This window comes from Pleurodeles waltl, chromosome 3_1, assembly GCF_031143425.1.
Source record: "Pleurodeles waltl isolate 20211129_DDA chromosome 3_1, aPleWal1.hap1.20221129, whole genome shotgun sequence".
NCBI classification, from domain to species: domain Eukaryota; kingdom Metazoa; phylum Chordata; class Amphibia; order Caudata; family Salamandridae; genus Pleurodeles; species Pleurodeles waltl.
In genome coordinates, this window is record NC_090440.1 from 636,983,168 (window position 1) to 637,001,835 (window position 18,668).

The 18,668-nt window shown below is 43.3% G+C and overlaps 1 protein-coding gene across 1 annotated transcript in view; it reads left to right on the forward strand.

Moving 5' to 3' along the window:
• The window catches only part of LOC138284406 (mucin-2-like), a 1,072,535-nt gene that overhangs the window by 658,748 nt on the left and 395,119 nt on the right, over positions 1-18,668 (forward strand). Inside the window, exons 27-28 of the mRNA XM_069223143.1 lie at positions 4,152-4,296; positions 10,783-10,826. Coding sequence (XP_069079244.1) covers positions 4,152-4,296; positions 10,783-10,826 — 189 coding nt within the window. The remainder of the gene's footprint in view (positions 1-4,151; positions 4,297-10,782; positions 10,827-18,668) is intronic.

An 18,668-nucleotide genomic window follows, 5' to 3' on the forward strand; every position in this document is an offset into this window, starting at 1 on the left:
TAAGTCAGTTTTCTGAACTCTTCTCACTAATACTAGTTACCACTACTTGGTGTGAGCATACAATTAATACTGGAGACAGTTTACCTGTCAAAAGTAAGATTTAGAGGCAGCATGACCATGTCAGGGACTGCATAAAACAAGAGGTTCAGAAAATTTTAGACTTAGGAGTGATTGAGCCTTCAGAAAGCCCATGGGCTAGCCCAGTGGTGCTTGTTTCAAAACCTCACAGTAAGGATGGTAAAAGAGAGATGAGGTTTTGTGTTGACTACAGAGGGATCAATAAAGTAACCAAGGCAGATGCTCACCCTATACCCAGGGCAGATGAACTGATAGATACACTGACTTTTGCCAAGTATTTAAGCACTTCTGATTTAACTGCAGGGTATTGGCAGATTAAATTATCAGAAGATGCTAAACCCAAGACTGCATTTTCAACCACTGGAGGCCACTATCAATTCACTGTGATGCCCTTTGGTCTGAAGAATGCACCTGCCACTTTTCAAAGGTTGGTGAGCACAGTCCCCCAAGGGTTGGAAGCTTTTAGTGCAGCATATCTGGATGATATAGCTGTCTTTAGCTCTACCTGGGATGATCACCTGGTCCGGGGAAAGTGGTTTCTCTGGGCCACCTGGTAGGTGGGGAACAGATTACACCACTGTAGGGGAAGATCCAGATCATTATAGAATGGGCTCCACCTACAACTCAAACCCAGGTGAGAGCCTTTCTAGGCCTCACAGGGTACTATAGAAGGTTTAATAAGGATTGTGGCTCCAATGCAGCTCCTCTCAATGACCTCACTAGTAAAAAGATGCCTAAAAAGGTATTGTGGACAGCTAGCTTTCAAAAAGCTTTTGATGAGCTCAAACAGGCCATGTGCTCTGCATCTGTCCTAAAAAGCCCTTGCTACTCCAAAACGTTCATAGTCCAGACTGATGCTTCTGAATTGGTGGTTGGGGCAGTGCTATCACAGCTTAATACTGAGGGCCAGGATCAACCTGTTGCTTTTATCAGCAGAAGGTTGACCCCTAGAGAAATGTGTTGGTCTGCCATAGAGAGGGAAACAGGTGTTAAGGGCCTGAGAGGAGTAGCCTCTCCTGGCCTCTGGAAATGCTTTGAAGGGCACAAATGGTGCCCTCCTTGCATAAACCAGTCTACACCTGTTCAGGGAGCCCATGACCGTGCTCTGGCGCGTAACTGGACAAAGGAAAGGGGAGCAACCACTCCCCTGTCCATCACCACCCCAGGGGTGGTGCCCAGAGCTCCTCCAGTGTGTCCCAGACCTCTGCCATCTTGAATGCAGAAGTGTGAGGGCACAATGGAGGCCTCCGGGTGACCAGTGCCAGCAGGTGACGTCAGAGACCCCTCCTTATAGGCTCTTACCTGGTTAGGTAGCCAATCCTCCTTTGAGGGCTATTTAGGGTCTCTCCTGTGGGTTTCTCGTCAGATAACAAATGCAAGAGCTCATCAGAGTTCCTCTGCACTTCCCTCTTCGACTTCTACCAAGGATCGACCGCTGACTGCTCCAGGATGCCTGCAAAACCGCAACAAAGTAGCAAGAAGACTACTAGCAACATTGTAGCACCTAATCCTGCCGGCTTTCTCAACTGTTTTCTGATGGTGCATGCTCTGAGGGCTGTCTGCCTTCACCCTACACTAGAAGCCAAGAAGAAATCTCCTGTGGGTCGACAGAATCTTCCCCCTGCTAAAGCAGGCACCAAACTTCTGCATCACCGGTCCTCTGGGTCCCCTCTCATCTTGACGAGCGTGGTCCCTGGAACACAGGAGCTGCATCCAAGTGACCCCGACAGTCCAGTGGTCCTTGTGTCCAAATTTGGTGGAGGTTAGTCTGTGCCTCCCCACGCCAGACAGTAAACTGTATACTGCATGAACTGCAGCTGCTAGGGCTTCTGTGCACTTTTGCAAGACTTCCTTTGTGCACAGCACAGCCCAGGTCCCCAGCACTCTGTCCTGCATTGCCCAACTTGCGGAGTTGGACTCCGACTTTGTGGGACCCTCTTTTGTTGTGCTGGGATGACCGCCGTGCTCAGATTTTCTGAATGCCTGTTCAGGTACTTCTGAAGGTGCTGCCTGCTTTTACATGGGCTCTCTCTGTTGCCGAGCGTCCCCTCTCTCTCCTCCTGTAAGGGGCGACCTCCTGGTCCTTCCTGGGCCATGGCAGCACCCAAAATCATCTACTGCAACTCTTGCAGCTAGCAAGGCTTGTTGGCGGTCTTTCTGCGTGAAAACAACTCTGCATCCTCCAGCACGCCATGGGACATCTTCTGACCAAAGCAAAAGTTCCTGGCGCCCTCTGTTGTTGCAGAATCTTTGGCTTCTTCCACCCAGAGGCAGCCCTTTTGCGCCTTCATCCGGGTTTTAGTGGGCTCCTGCCCTCCCCGGACACTTGTGTGACTCTTGTACTTTGTCCCCTTCCTTTGCAGGTCCACAGGTCCAGGAGTTCGTCTTCAGTGCTTTGCAGTCAGTTGTTGTCTTTGCAGAATCCCCTATCTCGCCTTTACTGTCTTTCTAGGGTAACTTTACTCCTACTTTACAGGGTCTTGGGGTGGGGTATCTTGGACACCCTTAGTGTTTTCTTACACTCCCAGTGACCCTCTACACACTACATTAGGCCTGGGGTCCATTTGTGGTTTGCATTCCACTTTTGGAGTATATGGTTTGTGTTGCCCCTGGTCCTATTTTCTCCTATTGCATTCTATTGTGTTCTACAGTGTTTGCACTACTTTTCTAAGTGTTTTACTTACCTGATTTTGGTTTGTGTGTATATTTTGTGTATATTACTTACCTCCTAAGGGAGTATATCCTCTGAGATACTTTTGGCATATTGTCACTAAAATAAAGTACCTTTATGTTTAGTAACTCTAAGTATTGTGTTTCTTATGATGTAGTGCTATATGATATGAGTGGTATAGTAGGAGCTTTGCATGTCTCCTAGTTCAGCCTAAGCTGCTCTGCTATAGTTACCTCTATCAGCCTAAGCTGCTAAAACACTACTAATCTACTAATAAGGGATAACTGGATCTGGCACAAGGTGTAAGTACCATCAGGTACCCACTATAAGCCAGGCCAGCCTCCTACAGCTATCCCTGCTCTTAAATTTTTAATTTGAAGGGGGCATTTACACCGGCTGCCTGTGATCTATTTTCAAAGTATGCTTATGAGGGAGGTGTGCGGGAGCCAAGGGGTGTAAGACTGCTCAGCTGTTAACTGTGCTACACATGCTATAAGAGGGAGAAGCAAACACAAACAACTGTTTCCGAGGGTGCATTCTTCTGTTTTGCAACAGTAACCAATGTTACTGGAGCTCAAGAGCCATCGTAGTGTGATCAGACTGTGCTAGCATATCAGTCCCATTTACACGTGCAGTTTCAAAAGCATACACAGTATGCACACAAAACTGTGCCCTTAATTTATGTTGTTGTTATTGGTACACCAGGTATTGCTGAGTTGCAATGAATGGTGAAGCCTTGGCTATATCTCCCAGCATCTGCTTACATGCCACATTTCTTGTTTGGCCAAATATCTAACCCAGCTTCAGCATGCAAAGGCAAAATGGACCAATAAATGACAGCAGGATCGGAATCAGTACAGAAAATAGTCCGGGCACCAAAATAAACATAGTCTCCCTTACAGGATAGGATACCAAAAGAAGTGGCCCACATTTGTAAATTAGTGAAGTTTTGAAATTCTAAATAGACGCTGTATAGGTGATATTGAAGCCAATATTTGTGATAGTGTTAGGGAAATCAACAGTAACACCGGCTTACCAGAACATAAAACAGGCCCACAAATAGCCACACACTGACCTGTCAGACCAACCCTTCTGGCAGTGCATGACTGACATATAGGCCAGTCCAACTTTGCATAACACTGGATGATATTCCTTTCTGCATAGCTGCACACAATACAGCAGTCCTCTAGCTTATCATGAATATCTAGGGGATGAAGATAATATCAAAACTTGCCCTAAACTTGTCCTTTGTACTCAGATTAATTTCAAACTACAAACTTCTCTCCACTTAGTGTTGCCTCAGGTGCATTAGTGATGCTTTAACAAAATCTGTATTTTTGAGTTTCAATGTACCGTGAAATCTAAGGGGAATGACTTTGACCCTCCTTCTGCTTTACTTTAGGCTGTTATCCCAGATGCCCACCAGAGCAGCCATTCTTCAATGAAGTCGAAATGAAGTGCATGTCTAAGTGCGGCTGCTATGATGCTGAAGACAACTTCCATGATCTCGGAGAAAAGTTCTGGCCACGGGAACATTGCCAAACCTGGTAACCATGCAGTTAAAGCATTTTTTCCAGTTGTGATCTTGTACTGTTAGGAGGTTTTTTATATTAATTTGCTTCTGTTTACCACCTTTGTGCTGGTTAAAGGCTGCAGACTCGGCGTAATAAAGTGTACATACAATTTTTGCATCTTTTAAGCATGTGAAAATTTAGCCCTCGGCTAGGAATTAGTTTAAAAAGTATGCTTTGGACTTGTGTTTAGGAGTGATCATCGTATTTTCTTTGTTTTGTGCTTTAAGCAACCCATTATCAGTGATGCAGGTAAAGGATGTTTTTGGTAGAGACGTCTAACTGCAGATTCCTAACCTTGTCGCCTTCCCCAGACACTAGACTGGATCCGAGAATTTTGATAGCAATTCCCTCATGTGTTTGCAGGTGGCATTGTGTGAGTCTGCAATGGATCTGTCCCACCTTGGATGTGATGTTGGGGTCACTCTATGTGCGTCACTTGCATGCACTGTCCTTTCCTTTCTTTTCATGTCTTCTGACAAAGATCTGTAGCTCTATTGAATCCTATCAGTTTTACAGTTTTCTTTTCCTCAAATGTATCCAGTTCCCAATGCACATGTCCCTTTCAAAAACCTCGGAGTTGAAACCATGTACATACTGCAATCATCAGACTTCAGTGAAGCATCAGAGTGTCTGTCTCTGATGGTTCGGCTCCTGGCATGACTCAGCTTGTGCAAATGCTGTGCAATGATAAATAAAAAGTCCCATTCATGACTGTGAAGCCAGGTTTGGCATCACAAAATTTTAGTGGAACGTTGGAGAAAGTGGAAGAAGGCTTGTCAGAGTCAGAGGTGGAACGCCCTCTCATACCTAGGGCCGATCTCGTGACTGCTTTTCTTTAAAGTCCAGGCGTTCAGGTAAGTCAAAGAAATCCAAAAAGCATAAGAAGTCAAACACTGGTCTCCTTTTTCCCTACACTTCCACTGTTCAGAGTCACATATCTCCAGACCATGGAGTTGTTCCCTCTCATCACAATTGATTCTACCCTTGATCCTTATGCCCCCCCAATTTCACTGGGCCATTGACAATGTTTCTACATTTCTGTGGGTTTAAACTAGCCTTGGTCAAAATCTTTGATCTCTCACTGGTTCCTTATGAAGTGCCTTGGGCCCTAATCATCCAAAGAGACCTCCAATTGGGTTACTTCCAGTGGACCTGTTCCTGGTGTCAACTGCGCCATTCGACCGCTCTTCTAGGCCATCCTCATCTCTGAGCCCAGCTCCAATGACATGAGCTGTGGCACAATGTCCAACGGAATCTCCAGAACTACGACCAATGTCAAAACCTGGCTCACAACGCCTGCATCCACATCACTGATCCCAGAAGAGAAGCAGATTATTTTATCTGTCTCCGAAACTCAGTTACCACCAGCCCTGAGGTCACAGATGACATGCATGTACTCCTACCAACCTCATGCTGACACTGATATTGATGATGGTGATGATCCTTCTTATGATGATGAAAATCTATTTCTGAATCTGCTAACTGCCAGTGAGCTAGACACCTCTCCAGATATTGATCTCTCCTTACTTAACCTGATTATGTCAACAGAAGAGTCTGCCTCTTTCGCAACACTGATCAGAGGGCTTCAGAATTTTTGGATCTCAGCCTGCCCACAACAGAGGTGAAAAAAATATTTTAACTGAGGTGCTAAACCCAGAATCTCTGCTTCTTTTCAATGAGATCCTTACTGATGTGCTAGTGGCAGCAGGGTGAAGCCAGGATCTTGCCCCCAGTTAATAGGCAAGTGAAACGGGTGTCACCTTAACCCTAATGCCACCTACCGATGCACAAGTGTACTGCTTGAAAATGTCCAGATCCAGTCTGACCTCTGAGGATGATCCTAAGTTAAGGAATCTGAGGCTAGATAATGTATCTACTAGATAAGACATTACCAGAGTCTCACAGTGGTCTTCTGCCAAACCCTTTGCCTGCGTACCTCCATTTTTATACTGAAACTCTTTTAAGTTGGCCTAAGGACTCTGCACTTTACCACTGCTCACCTGTGCTTCAGTGCTTGTGCTCACTCCCCTAAACATGGTTTGATTGGCTTACACCTGATTGGCATATTCATTTACTTATAAGTCCCTTGTAAAATGGTATTCCATGTACCCATGGCCTGTAAATTAAAGGCTACTAGTGGAATTGCAGACCTTATTGTGCCACCCACTTAAGCAGCACCTTAAATCATGGTCTGAATGCAGTATTAAACTGACATTTTGACTTGGCAATATAATCCCCTTACCAAACCTTAAACTCCCCTTTTATTGTATACAAGCCACCCCTCAGGTAGATCCTATTTGCCCATATGGGCGGGTGTATTGTAATTAAAAGGTTTGATATGTACCTTTAGTTTTTCCATTTCCTGGTAGTGAAACAAACTTAAATTAGTTTAAATTTGTTTTTTACTACTGTGAGGCTTACCTGTACTACAGGATAATATTGGGTTCCCTTACTACATTTAATAAGTGTTACATTTCGATTGGAGCCATGTAGCCAGTTCATGTTTGGTAAGTATGAAATTGAAAATGATGAATCCTCTTTTATGGTAAAGTTGGATTTTAAATTACAATTTTTAAAATGCCAATTTTAGAACTTGGTATTTTACTTCCCTTAGATCTTTGTGCCTGCAGCCTGTTTTTGAGCACAAGATTAGGTGTAACTGACAGACTGAGTGAATTTCTCCCAGACAGTCACACAATAAATTGAATGGGTGTGCCTGAGTGGATGTCTGCTGGCAGAATTGGGGGACAGTGCTGAGCACATAACCATATTTGCAACTAAATAGGGTGTGTTTTGCCTTCACACAAAGGACCTATCACCTTCACATTGTCACTGCAGCCAGCTTAGAGCCACAACATGGGAGTCAGGAAATGATATGCACTTCAAATAAACTTTCTAGGAGCTTCTTCCACAATCCGGAGGAAGGGGCACCAGGTATAAAAGTAAGATCCAAGACCAACTCTTTAGTTCACTCCTGTTCCTATGTGAGGACTCTCAGAGGACTGCCTACTACTGTGACCTGCTGTGCATTCTGCAAGGTTGCTTTGCTGTACCTAGAATGACTGCTTTGCTGCCTGGAGCCTGACTTGAACTTTCAAAGGGCAGCCCTGCTGTTGTTCCTAGCTTCTTCACCTAAGCCCGTCAATTCCAGAGTGACTCCAAGTGCTAGTTTGCTGACCACAGGGAAACATAAGGCTTCCACCATCTTGAACTCGCACCTGGATCCAGCCTGAGTGAATCTTGAATCTTGAACCTGAAAAAGTCTGGGCCAAAAATTGCTCTGAGAACCAAGAGGAGATCGGGACCAACCTGCTTGTCTGTCTGCCTGAAGCGCACGGCTGGTCGGATTGACTTTGAGGCTCCTTTTGATACGTTCTTCTCTGCAGCAGCAAATCCTGATCAGCAGTCCTTTGCAAACACGGTTCCTGAGCCCTTGCAACTACCTTTTGCCTTGTCCTGCTGGAGATTTCTGACTTCCATAAAAATGACTAAGTCCAATGTTGAAATCTTCACCACAGTTTGGACCCTAGGCTCTCCAACAACAACGCTCCCTCCTGGGACTCCCTGCAGCCTTGTCCTGCTGAACTTTACCTTCTCAGAACATTTTCCTCAAAACTTCCTCCAAGTCCGAAGATTATCACCGGCTGGTGCCAATCCACTTCTTGTATCCAAACCGCACTCCATTGTGGTCAGCCATATTTTTTCAACTTTCACCCTGTCTCAAGTGACTAGATGTCCTCAGATTGTCGCTTTGATCTTTTAGGTGCTAGTTTTTACTAAACACTTTAAAAAATCATAACTCCAGATCTACTGATTGCATTTTTGTCATTTTGGTGTGAAAAAGATATTAAAATTCACTCTTCTAAATTGATGTTTCCTGAGATGTATTTCCAGTTTATTACTGTCTACACACTGCTTCTAAGTTAAGCCTGACTGATTTTTGTGACAGGATTAAGCATAGGTTAATATATTGATTTCTTGTGATTCACTCTGCAAGGTATCCCCAATGTTACCTTATGGGAGAGGTAGGCCTTGCAATAATGGAAAAGGAATGTAAGAGTTTTTCACTATCAGGACTTGTAAAACTAAAAAGTATATGTCCTACCTTTTAAATGCATTGCACCGTGCCTATTGGGTGTTTGGGGCCTACTCCAGGGGTGACTTAAATGTATTAAAGCGGAAGGTTTAGGCCTGGAAAAGGTTGATTTTGCCAGGTCGATATGGCAGTTTAAAACTGCACACACAGGCTGCCATGAGAGCCCTGAGAGATGTTGTAAGGTTACTTTCATGGGTGACACAACAAGTGCTGCAGGCCCACTAGTAGCATTTAATTCACAGGCCATCTTATAAATCACAGGCCCTTGGTACATGTAGTACAGGGGTCTTCAAACTGGGGGTGGACCCTCCTAGGGCGGCCTCAGGAGATGGAGAGGGCACCAGACTCTGGCCAAAAGAAGCATCATGCTTATAACAGGGCTTTCCTTTAAGCTGAAAACAATGAGCTGCAGTAAACGGATCTGTACTTGAACATCACTAACATGTTGTGTCATTTATATCCAAGCTGGGAGTATGTGTCAAAAGGTAAGGGATTCCAAATTCTCTTCAAAACCCCAACCCTTCCTAAAATAATCACACTGTGGATACTTTTACACATTAGGAAGGCCTGTCTGACCAGAAGAGTATGTTTCACATAATGTATTTAATTGCATTTTAAAACAGTAACAGAACTTAACTGCAATGTTTAAATACATGTAGACAAATTTAAATGTTGCCAATGTAATAGAATAATTGATAACAATTTGGAGGGGGGGGCAATGAGATGTAGTACCAGTTTGCTAAGGACTTATAAGTAAACTAAATATGCCGATTGGTGATAAGCTAATGTTACCATGTTCTAAGGAGTGAGCACACATATTTTAGCACTGGTTAGCACTGGTAAAGTGCACAGAGTCCTAAGGCCAACAATAACATAATCAAGCAAATTTGGTGAACTTTTATAAAAAATTAGAAAAAGCTTTATGTTCACACAACCCTAATTTTGACAATCAGTCTACCCACAACAAGCTCAATGTACATATTTCGAGCTGCAGTAGTACCATAAAACTGAGACACCACCCCAGAGCTCCCAGTTTTCTCTATGATAGAGTAGCTCATGCAACCTGGGTTATTTTGTTGTGTTATGGGATCTATAATACTGCACATCCCATCATAAAAGCATTATAAGAGAAGGATTTGAAGTCCCAAAATGCAAAGTAAACGTGGAAAGGTCCTTTTCTTTTTGCATGGAGCTGTAAAAGATGAGATCTCTGTAATCCTTATTCCCATCATGCAATATAGTAGCAGGTCTAAGCCGTCCAGGGAGCTCCAAGCACTCCCTGATTATTTGAATTCCTGTAATGTATCATTAATAATAGCCATTTGTAGTGGGAAGATGAGCCCTCAAATGCACATTGAGGACACATTGTTTTAAAATGTTCTTTTTGGGGCTAGGCTCCTCTTTTGAAACTTTGGAAAGTTCAAAAGACCAAAACATGACTACCCTTTTAGAACTTCCTATGAACCTATACATTTTAAAATATTTTTCAAGCATATATAGGCTGAAAAGCGCACACCCAAGGACCCAGTCTACAAACAAACAGTTCTCAAATAGTGGTTGTAAATTTTGTGATCTGTCTCTAATTTTGCAATGTGACTTGTGTACTAAAAGGCCTTGAATACAGCAAAGCAATTCAGAAAAACGTGCCTATTGATGAAGGAAGTCCCTGTTTGTGAACCCCGGGATAGGGCTAATGGCCTGTAAGGAATAGCAAACCACCATTCCTGCAATTACATTTGCAATTGGAATTTTGTTGGTGTAAAGCAAGTCGTATTCATTAAAGGAACCTTTGGTGCTGTAAAATAAATCCCTTTCATCGGGGGTCAGTCTGTGGTCTCAGGAACACTGCCTGTTCTTTCCGAGGCTGCCCAACAGAATAGTACGGAGTGATGGCTACTTTCAAGCTCTTTCCTGATTGCGAATCGGAATGAGTAAGCAAATCCCTGTTTCAATTTAATAATGGATTTCCAAGTACTACAAGGGGTTTAGTATATATCAAAATGTTTTGTAGTACCAAACCCGGTCATTGTGTGAATTACAGTGTTTGTGACCACAAAATCATTTTGAATAACTGGCCTTATAGTTCAGAAGACCTTTGCGATTACAGCAGAGCTTTACTTAAATTTACTTTTCTTTTCAACCAGTGAAATAGTGTTTCCTGAGACATTTCTTTACAATGTCCTTCTAGATGAGCAAATATATACTGCAGCGCAATTTCATCTAATGTAATCCAGTGTGCAGAATAACTGTATTACTTACTGTAATTAAACTGCATTTAAAAAAGATCGTAAAATATAGCCAATTGGTGCATAATTTCCAGATTTCCTTGTCTTATCATTTATGTATACTGTTCTTTTTTACAGCCACTGTACAGTAAGAGGGATTGAGTGTGAATACGACACTGATGGTAGGATGTTACATTATTTTATCAAATTTGAAAGAAAAACTCAGCTGTGATACTCCAGTGAATATCTTTCAAAATATCTTGTGTCTCTCTTTAAGTAATCGACCTCCTTTTACTGAACCTTGTTCTTTAATAATGTGTATGTTTGGTACTCTATGATCTTCTAACATGGAGCCTCCTTGAATAAACCAAAACATTAGTGACCTTGCAGCACTAAAAAGGTCTGGAAACTCCTTCCATCCGTAATACACATTCTGGCTCAGATAATCGGTAAAGCGCTGACAAGCCCTTCCGTCTTCTGCTTAAATTTGCTGTCATGGGGAAATCTGTTGTTATTTTGAAGCAATGGTTCCTATTGGTCAGTTTATTTAGCTTCGCCAAAGACAATATCTCTCACCAATGTTGAATATCTCCATGCTCTTTTAGGAAAATAATTAAATAGACCATGTAAATTTGTTATTGATAGAAATAGCCAACAGAGAATGCATTTTGAGTTTGAGTTTGAATTTCTGAAGCACTTGGTGCCACATGTGCAAAGGTAATCGTTTGCGATTAGCAAATAACACATATTTGCGAGTCACTATTTGGTAATTGCAAACACCAATGTACAAATGTGTATTTGACACATTTTGCGATTCCCAGTGGGTTGCAATTTAAAAAGAGACCTACACCATGAGGTAGGTCTTGGTTTGTGACCCATTGGAAATCGCTAAAATCACAGGATGGTGACCTGCTGCAGTCATCAGACCACCATGCCTGAGACTGCTTTTAAATAAAGCAATCTTTTTTTATATTTAAATGTGGTCCTTAAAGGAAAAAGGGATGCGCTTAAAAAAAACACATTTATTTTTCGTTTTTTAGAATAGTCAGTGGTCCATGGGACCGCTGCCTGCCCTTAAAAATGTTTTTACAAACATTCACAAACAGTAAGGGGTCCAACCCCTTTCCATTTGCAAAAGGGTTGTCACCTACTGAAGTAGGTGATAAAATGTGAATGTTTTGTGACCGCATTTCAGTTGCAAAACATTATTGTTCGAAATGGGGTTTCTGGTTGGCTAGGGTATGCACCTAAGCCAGGCAGAACCCACCCACTCTAGTCAGGGTGAGGGGGTTACACACCCAGGATAATCCCTGTTCACCCCCTTGGTAGCTTGGCATGAGCAGTCAGGCCTAAGCCGAAGGCAAGGTGTAAAGCAATTGCACAACACACCCAACACATGAGACACAATAAATACACAACAAAAGAAACACAACACCAAGATATGTAAAAGTAAACTGTATTGCATAAAATATAATTAGACCAAACACAATATGTCAGTAATACTCTGCTACTCAAGCAGTTGTCAGAACATTACACAGGTTACTAGTACTCTGCAGAAGTAAGCAGTAGTCATAATATAGGTTACTGGTTGTCCTGCAACACAAGAAGTAGTCAGTTTGTTATTGTCATCAACAAAAATGCACATATCAGGGTAGACCTACTATGGCATGAAAACCCATCACCAAAGGAAAAGCATCACATCTGTCAGAATAATCATACTGTGATATAAGCCGCTATCATGGCATGAAAAACCTTTCCCACTGGGGGGGCTACAGCACGTCTCTGCCAATTATGGGTTATACGGCGAGGGGACAAAGGCAGCACCCCCAGCACAGGAGCTCTAGTGCTCCTGTCACCGTGGATACTGTTAAGGTGGATATTATGGTGATGATGTCTCCCTCGGGCTGGCAGGCTCAGGGCATCCAATGACGATTCCTCCCCCTCCCATCATCCGGTCCTCAGCCAGAGTCCCCCCCCCCCACAGAAATCATCGGTAGACCTCACGGGGGCCTTGATGCAGACAGTGGGGGCATTTCCCTTGTGACAGTGCTCCAATTTGGGGGTGGCTCACCTCCAGGCATGTTGCAGCAGATCCGAAGTCTTTCTGGACCGCTGGATGGAGGGACCAGCCTTGCCTCGCATCTAGGCAGGTACCGGGCCACGCAGAGCAAGGGCTCCTCTCCTGGAGTGACCCTCGCACTCGGGGCCTGTGGGGAGAGCAGGGAAAGCCGTATCCTTGTTGTAAACTCCCACGTCCACCACACCCGACAAGGTGCCTGAGCAGTATGACCTCCCGGGCCTCCGTAGTGATGTCCTCAGGGTGGTAGTTCCCCAAGGGCACTACTGTAAGCGCTCTTTTGCCCTGGGGGTGCCAAGGCGAACACACCTCAGTCCGTGCTCAATTTTCATCAGCCAGCAGCTCAAGAACTCTGAAACACATGGTCCTTATCAAGCTCTCTTCCTGTGCTTAGGGAAAAGTATAAAAAGGAGCTTAGTACAGCGCTCCCCATGAGCTGGGCTCAGCGAAGAACCCCTAGGGGGGGCACAAGAGGAAGCTGATAGGCAGGCAGGCCTCCTCAGTAGTGCCAATGCGAAAGTGGGAGTCCCTCCGGCAGGCCCATAGTAGGCAGGCAGCAGACCAACACAGCTCAGCAGGTAGCAATAATGGCGGTTCCTCCTGGCAGCAGCCCTCTAGTGAATCAGGGTCAGGGAGCACTGGTAGCAGGGTAACAAACAGAAAAGCGATTCTGGTGAATCTTTTGTGCTACCCAGTAGCCAACAGGCAGCTGGGCAACAAGCAGAAGGGCAGTCCAAATGAGTCCTTTGCACACAGTAGCTCCTCCGATAGAGGTTTAGTCCCAGTTCCAAAAGTACTCTACAAAATGTGGGGGAAAGCCCCCTGTACTTGTACTCATTTTGCACAACTGTTACAAAAGGGGGGAGAAGGGGTTCCAACCAGTCCTAACTTGTTCTAGGAGTGTCCCCTCTCTCTTCCAGCACAGGCACCAGACATCAGTAGGGGCTAAACGAGCCCTTTGTGTGAGGCTAGGGCACAGTCTTTACTTATGCAGCCTCTCCCTCTCTCAGCCCAGGAAGACCATTCAATATGCAGATGCACCTCTGTGACACCTACACACTCCCTGTATACAGGCTGTCTGAAAAGTATGCAGAAAGCCCAGCTATCACTCAGACCCAGAAGTGGATTGGAGTCAAGCTACAAAACACCAGAGTTATAAGCACAGAGAAATGCTTACTTTCCATCAGTGGCATTTCTGTAAGAGTAATAAAAAAATCTACTTACACTAGCAAGCGTCATTTGTCACTACCATTACAACCATACCAAATATGCCTAAGCTACCCCTCATAAATCAGACAATGCCCACTAGACATAAGGTAGGGCATTTCCAATGCAATCCTATGAGAAGGCACCACTCACAGCAGTGAGAAACCAAATAGACTGTTTGGCACTACCAGGACAGTCCACACAACGAGGGACATGTCCTGCCTTCTACATACATAGCACATAGGGCTAGCTAGGGCCTACCTTAGGAGTGACTTACATCTAGTAAAAGGGGAGTTCTGGGCCTTGCAAGTAAATTTAGATGCCAGGTCCCTGTGGCATTAAACTGCGCATGCAGGCCCTACACTAGCAGGCCTGAGACGGTTTGAAAGGCTACTTCTGTGGGTGGCGCAAGCAGTGCTGCAGGTCCACTAGTAGCATGTAATTTACAGGCCCTGGGCATAGGGATACCACTGTACAAGGGCCTTGCAGGTAAATTAAATGTGCCAATCAGGTATAAGCCAATCATACCAAATTTACAAGGGAGAGCACATGCACTTTAGCACTGGTCAGCATTGATAATGTGACCAGAGTCATAACGTCAGCAAAAAAGGTCTGAAACATGAGGAGGAGGAAGGCAAAATGCTTAGGGAATGCCCCTGTAGAAAGGGCCAGGTCTAAAAATTATCACATACCACTGTGATTCAGTATTTGGATGGGATATCCTGAAGACACCCCTTCCTAACACCGAATTGCAAGCCTAATTTGCGATTTGGTAGTAAGTTACCCAATCACAAATAGGCCTTTGGATATGTGAAAAAGCCTTTGCCCTCAAAAAGCCTTTGTACATATGGCCCTTAGTTAGCTAGGAAGAGGGTGTCGAGGCACTTGTCTGAGACTAAAGTTGCAAATAACCCAGCCACTGTATTTAGATAGTGAAGAGGTGTGTTTTTAGCAATATTTGAATCTTGGTGAAGCATCTTTCGGTTCTAAGGCTGAAAGGGAGAGCATCCAAAAATGTTGTTTTGACTACACAAATGAAATGCCTCCTATGGTTATCTAAGGACCTGATGTGAGGAACTAGAACGAAGAGTTCTGCCAGGATTTTACATTCAAAAAAGGGAAGGCACATATTTACTAAAATGGATGCCACAAATGGCTCTCTGGCAAAAACAAAAAGCTTTTAGTAGGCAGCGTTTCTTCTTCGGCAGCCAATGAAGTTGGGTCCAATGAGTGGAAATATAGAAACGCGTGTTAAGATCCAACATTTGTTGGACTGCAGCACTAGGAACCTAATGAAGTCTGTTGATCAAGTAACCTGTCAATGCGGAGACCCACAAAGAGCGAATTGCAGTAGTTTAACTCTGAAGTTTAACTCCGCACAGGTTGCAGTTCTTTGCAGCCTATATAACTAAATCCGTTTTGACTCTCAAATGCTTAAATAACTCATGTTGAGCTAGTCTTCCCATAGGTCATGTGTTTCCAGTTCAGACACGGTGATCAATAGAACACCCACAAAGGCTATTATGTTTTCCCCATTTTCAGGCTCTGTGGGGGAAGCTAGCTCCTTTCAAGTCCGTGTAGTGCTATTTCATCTAATTTTAAAACATTGGGGAGAGTATCTTGATACTTAGTTCTGATCTCAGAGCTACGGAGACAGTAAAAAGAATACCGTCTGCTATCCCCATTATACAGAAGTCAACTGTGTTACTATGTCTGCAGTGCCACACTGTTCTGTCAACTCTCACTGCTTTAAGCTTTCTCGTGTCAAGCTGTTATAATATATGAGCACGTTTTTGCTGTTACATTACAATTGCCAAATGCAGGCTTCAGATTGCAAGATGCAGTCAACAGAGACATTTCGGGGCAGAATACAGAGGGGCCCTTTGTATTCAATGGCATTCCCCCCTTTTAACGCCTGCTCTGAGCAGTCGTTAAAAGTGCCCAAAAAAATGACGAAAGGAAATCTATTGGGTTTCCTTGCACCATTTTCTCGGCCAATATAACTGGGGAACGCCGCCTTTGCAAATATTATGCATGGCACAGGCATAATGTAGCACAAAGGGTTACAAAGTATTGTGCTACTTTGTAAATATGGCGTAGGGTCTTGGCCTTCTAAAGCTACATTAGCGTAAAAAAATTACACTAATGTGGCATTAAAATGGTGCTTAAATATGCCCCTTCATGTTCTATTTCCAGTATTTGAATGCAGGCAAAAAAATGCGGTGTTGCCATCCAACCATGTAGTCTGCACCTTCTCTGGTCAGAAACAACACTTCGCCAGAGAGTCACTGCCCGTCAAGAGTGGCCCTCGTTACTGGTGTCAGGAAAGTTGTATCTAAACAGGAACCAGCGTTTTTTCATCCCAAAATTTCCAAAGTTCAGGCCAGTTCATTGGTACAGCTTGCATATCTTATATGAATAGTGAAACACTATCAATTATTTCTTCTCTTTTCCAACTCCAAATGCTTCTTTAACTTTATGTTTGATCAACTGAGATGTTTAAGAGTGGGCACAATTTTTCACCTTCAACATGACTATTTCTAATTGAACCATGTTCTAGTTTACGAGTTGCCACAAACAGGATAGTGGGCTAAATGTTGGAGGCCTCCCAAATTTAACATGATGTATTCCAGAATAACATGCAGTCATGTCAGGCCACTCCGAATTCCCTAACAGGGTTTGTAGTGCTGTTGTTACCCTTGAACAAGAAGTATTCTAAGAGTTGCCAGTGACGGGACGAGCTCTCTTGAAAGCGAATGCCCTTCTGTGGCTTGATACATGTCTTAGGGATTCTCTGGTGTCATGTGTGAATCTCCAGGAGCAGTTCTCAGTCAGCTGAAGAGATGGATAGTTAGGACTTAGTTTGACCTTGTTCATTCAGCAGAGAACCTACTTAAAAATAAAAAAAGTGTTTGACTAGTGGCATTTCATAACAACTCATTTCTACCCTATCCAAATTCTCTGCACATTTTATTTATCATGATACATTGCATCTAAACCAAGATTTCGGAGGAGCTCCGTCTTCATAATAGGACCATTCAGTCATTTCAGTATTGTCTGCAACCTTCCAAGCTTTTACTTGAAAAGTGAAATTTTCCAGGATCATGTACCATCAGAAGTGGCATTTCAGCCTATGCTTCACATAATAGTGACAAGTTCACTAGTGAGCAGACAGAACAGTAAATGGTGTCTTTCAGAAGGTGACCTTCATACTGTACAATGTGGACAGGTTTGAAAAGATCTTCCAGTCATTATCTTAGTATGTAGTAAGGACCCTTGTATCTCTACCAGACTGCTGGATTAGGGGCAGCAGCACCTCTGATTGTAGGTGACACTCCCATAACAGTTGGAAACTGTCAGCCCAACCCTCCCGGCTCTCTAGCAGCACCTCATCAAAACATGAATCAGTAAAAGTGATTTTTGGCAGCCTAGCGCATGGACTCTGAAATCCTCTAAGGGATTCGCGGTGCAACATGCCTTACCCTTTTCTCTTGATAGAAATGAGTCTCTTAAACACACACACACACACACACACACAGAGACAAAAATAACATGCAGGAAAGTTTTCAAAGGCTGAGGTCTGCTGTAAAAATGTTGTGCAGTTTAGATAGAATTTCCTGGATGGAACCCCCCTCTAATGGCCTTGGTTTCACAGAGTGTTTATAGAGACCCATTTTTTGTTTGTGCAGAGATCCTGATGTGAGTATAGACCTAGGCATTAGATTGTGTGTGCAAACTTGGATCGTCAATACCATAGCAAAAATGCCTGACGTTTATATTCTGTGAAGCAGAGGGACATGATGATGATGCAATACGTATATTACTGATAGTGACGCTTTCATGGAAGGTAACTGATTATAACATAAAAAGCTAAATTCTTCTACCCGAGCAAACTAAAATGGATCCATGGCAAGTAATTCAAGTGTAACTCACAAAGTCCTGATAGCCACACTGGAATTAGAGTATGATTGTTTACAAGACTGTTGACAAGAAAAAGGAAGTAGTCTTAAAGGTCCTTGCAACATATGATATAATGTATATAAGATATAAGTCACACAGTCTTTAGTAAAAATGTTTATTCATTTTTCTCATTGGTTGAAAATATTTTATATTGCTCCTCTTTGCTTGAGACAATAGAGAAACATGGATATCTCATCTGTGACACAACCTGCAATGGGCTCAAGAGGATGGCATTCGCTGCAATGATTGAGACAATGATTAGGTCTTTACTGTTGCCTAAACAGAGACTCTAGCTTAGCTCGGCAAGGTTTCTTTTCTCTCCCACAGATGCCTGAGTTTAGTTAATTGAACCAATTCTTGAATGTTAGAAACAGGTGTTTGTAGTCCCACACAATCCCACTCAATACATAGCTGATGTGGTGTCCATGCTTTCTATGTTGCTAACAGTCCTTAATAAAGGGATTGTGCATGCAGTGGTAATTCAAACCCAATTTCCTGCTGTGAGTGTCACACAAAAGTATTGTTCTAAGAGGAAGACACTTTATACTTAAAACTGTTTTAGTTCAATAGTCTCATCCTGCACATGTAAAATAATCACACAGAATATTATTAGGACAGCACTAACACGTGTTGCTAAGAAGGAAAAAATATTAACATTTCTACCATAGTGGAAATATCATCTGGCAACTTACCACTCTTTAACCTACCTCTATGCACTATAGTATGAGATCATGGAGTACCTTAACTTGCATCTGGAGTTTCTTAGGAGGAATCAGCACAC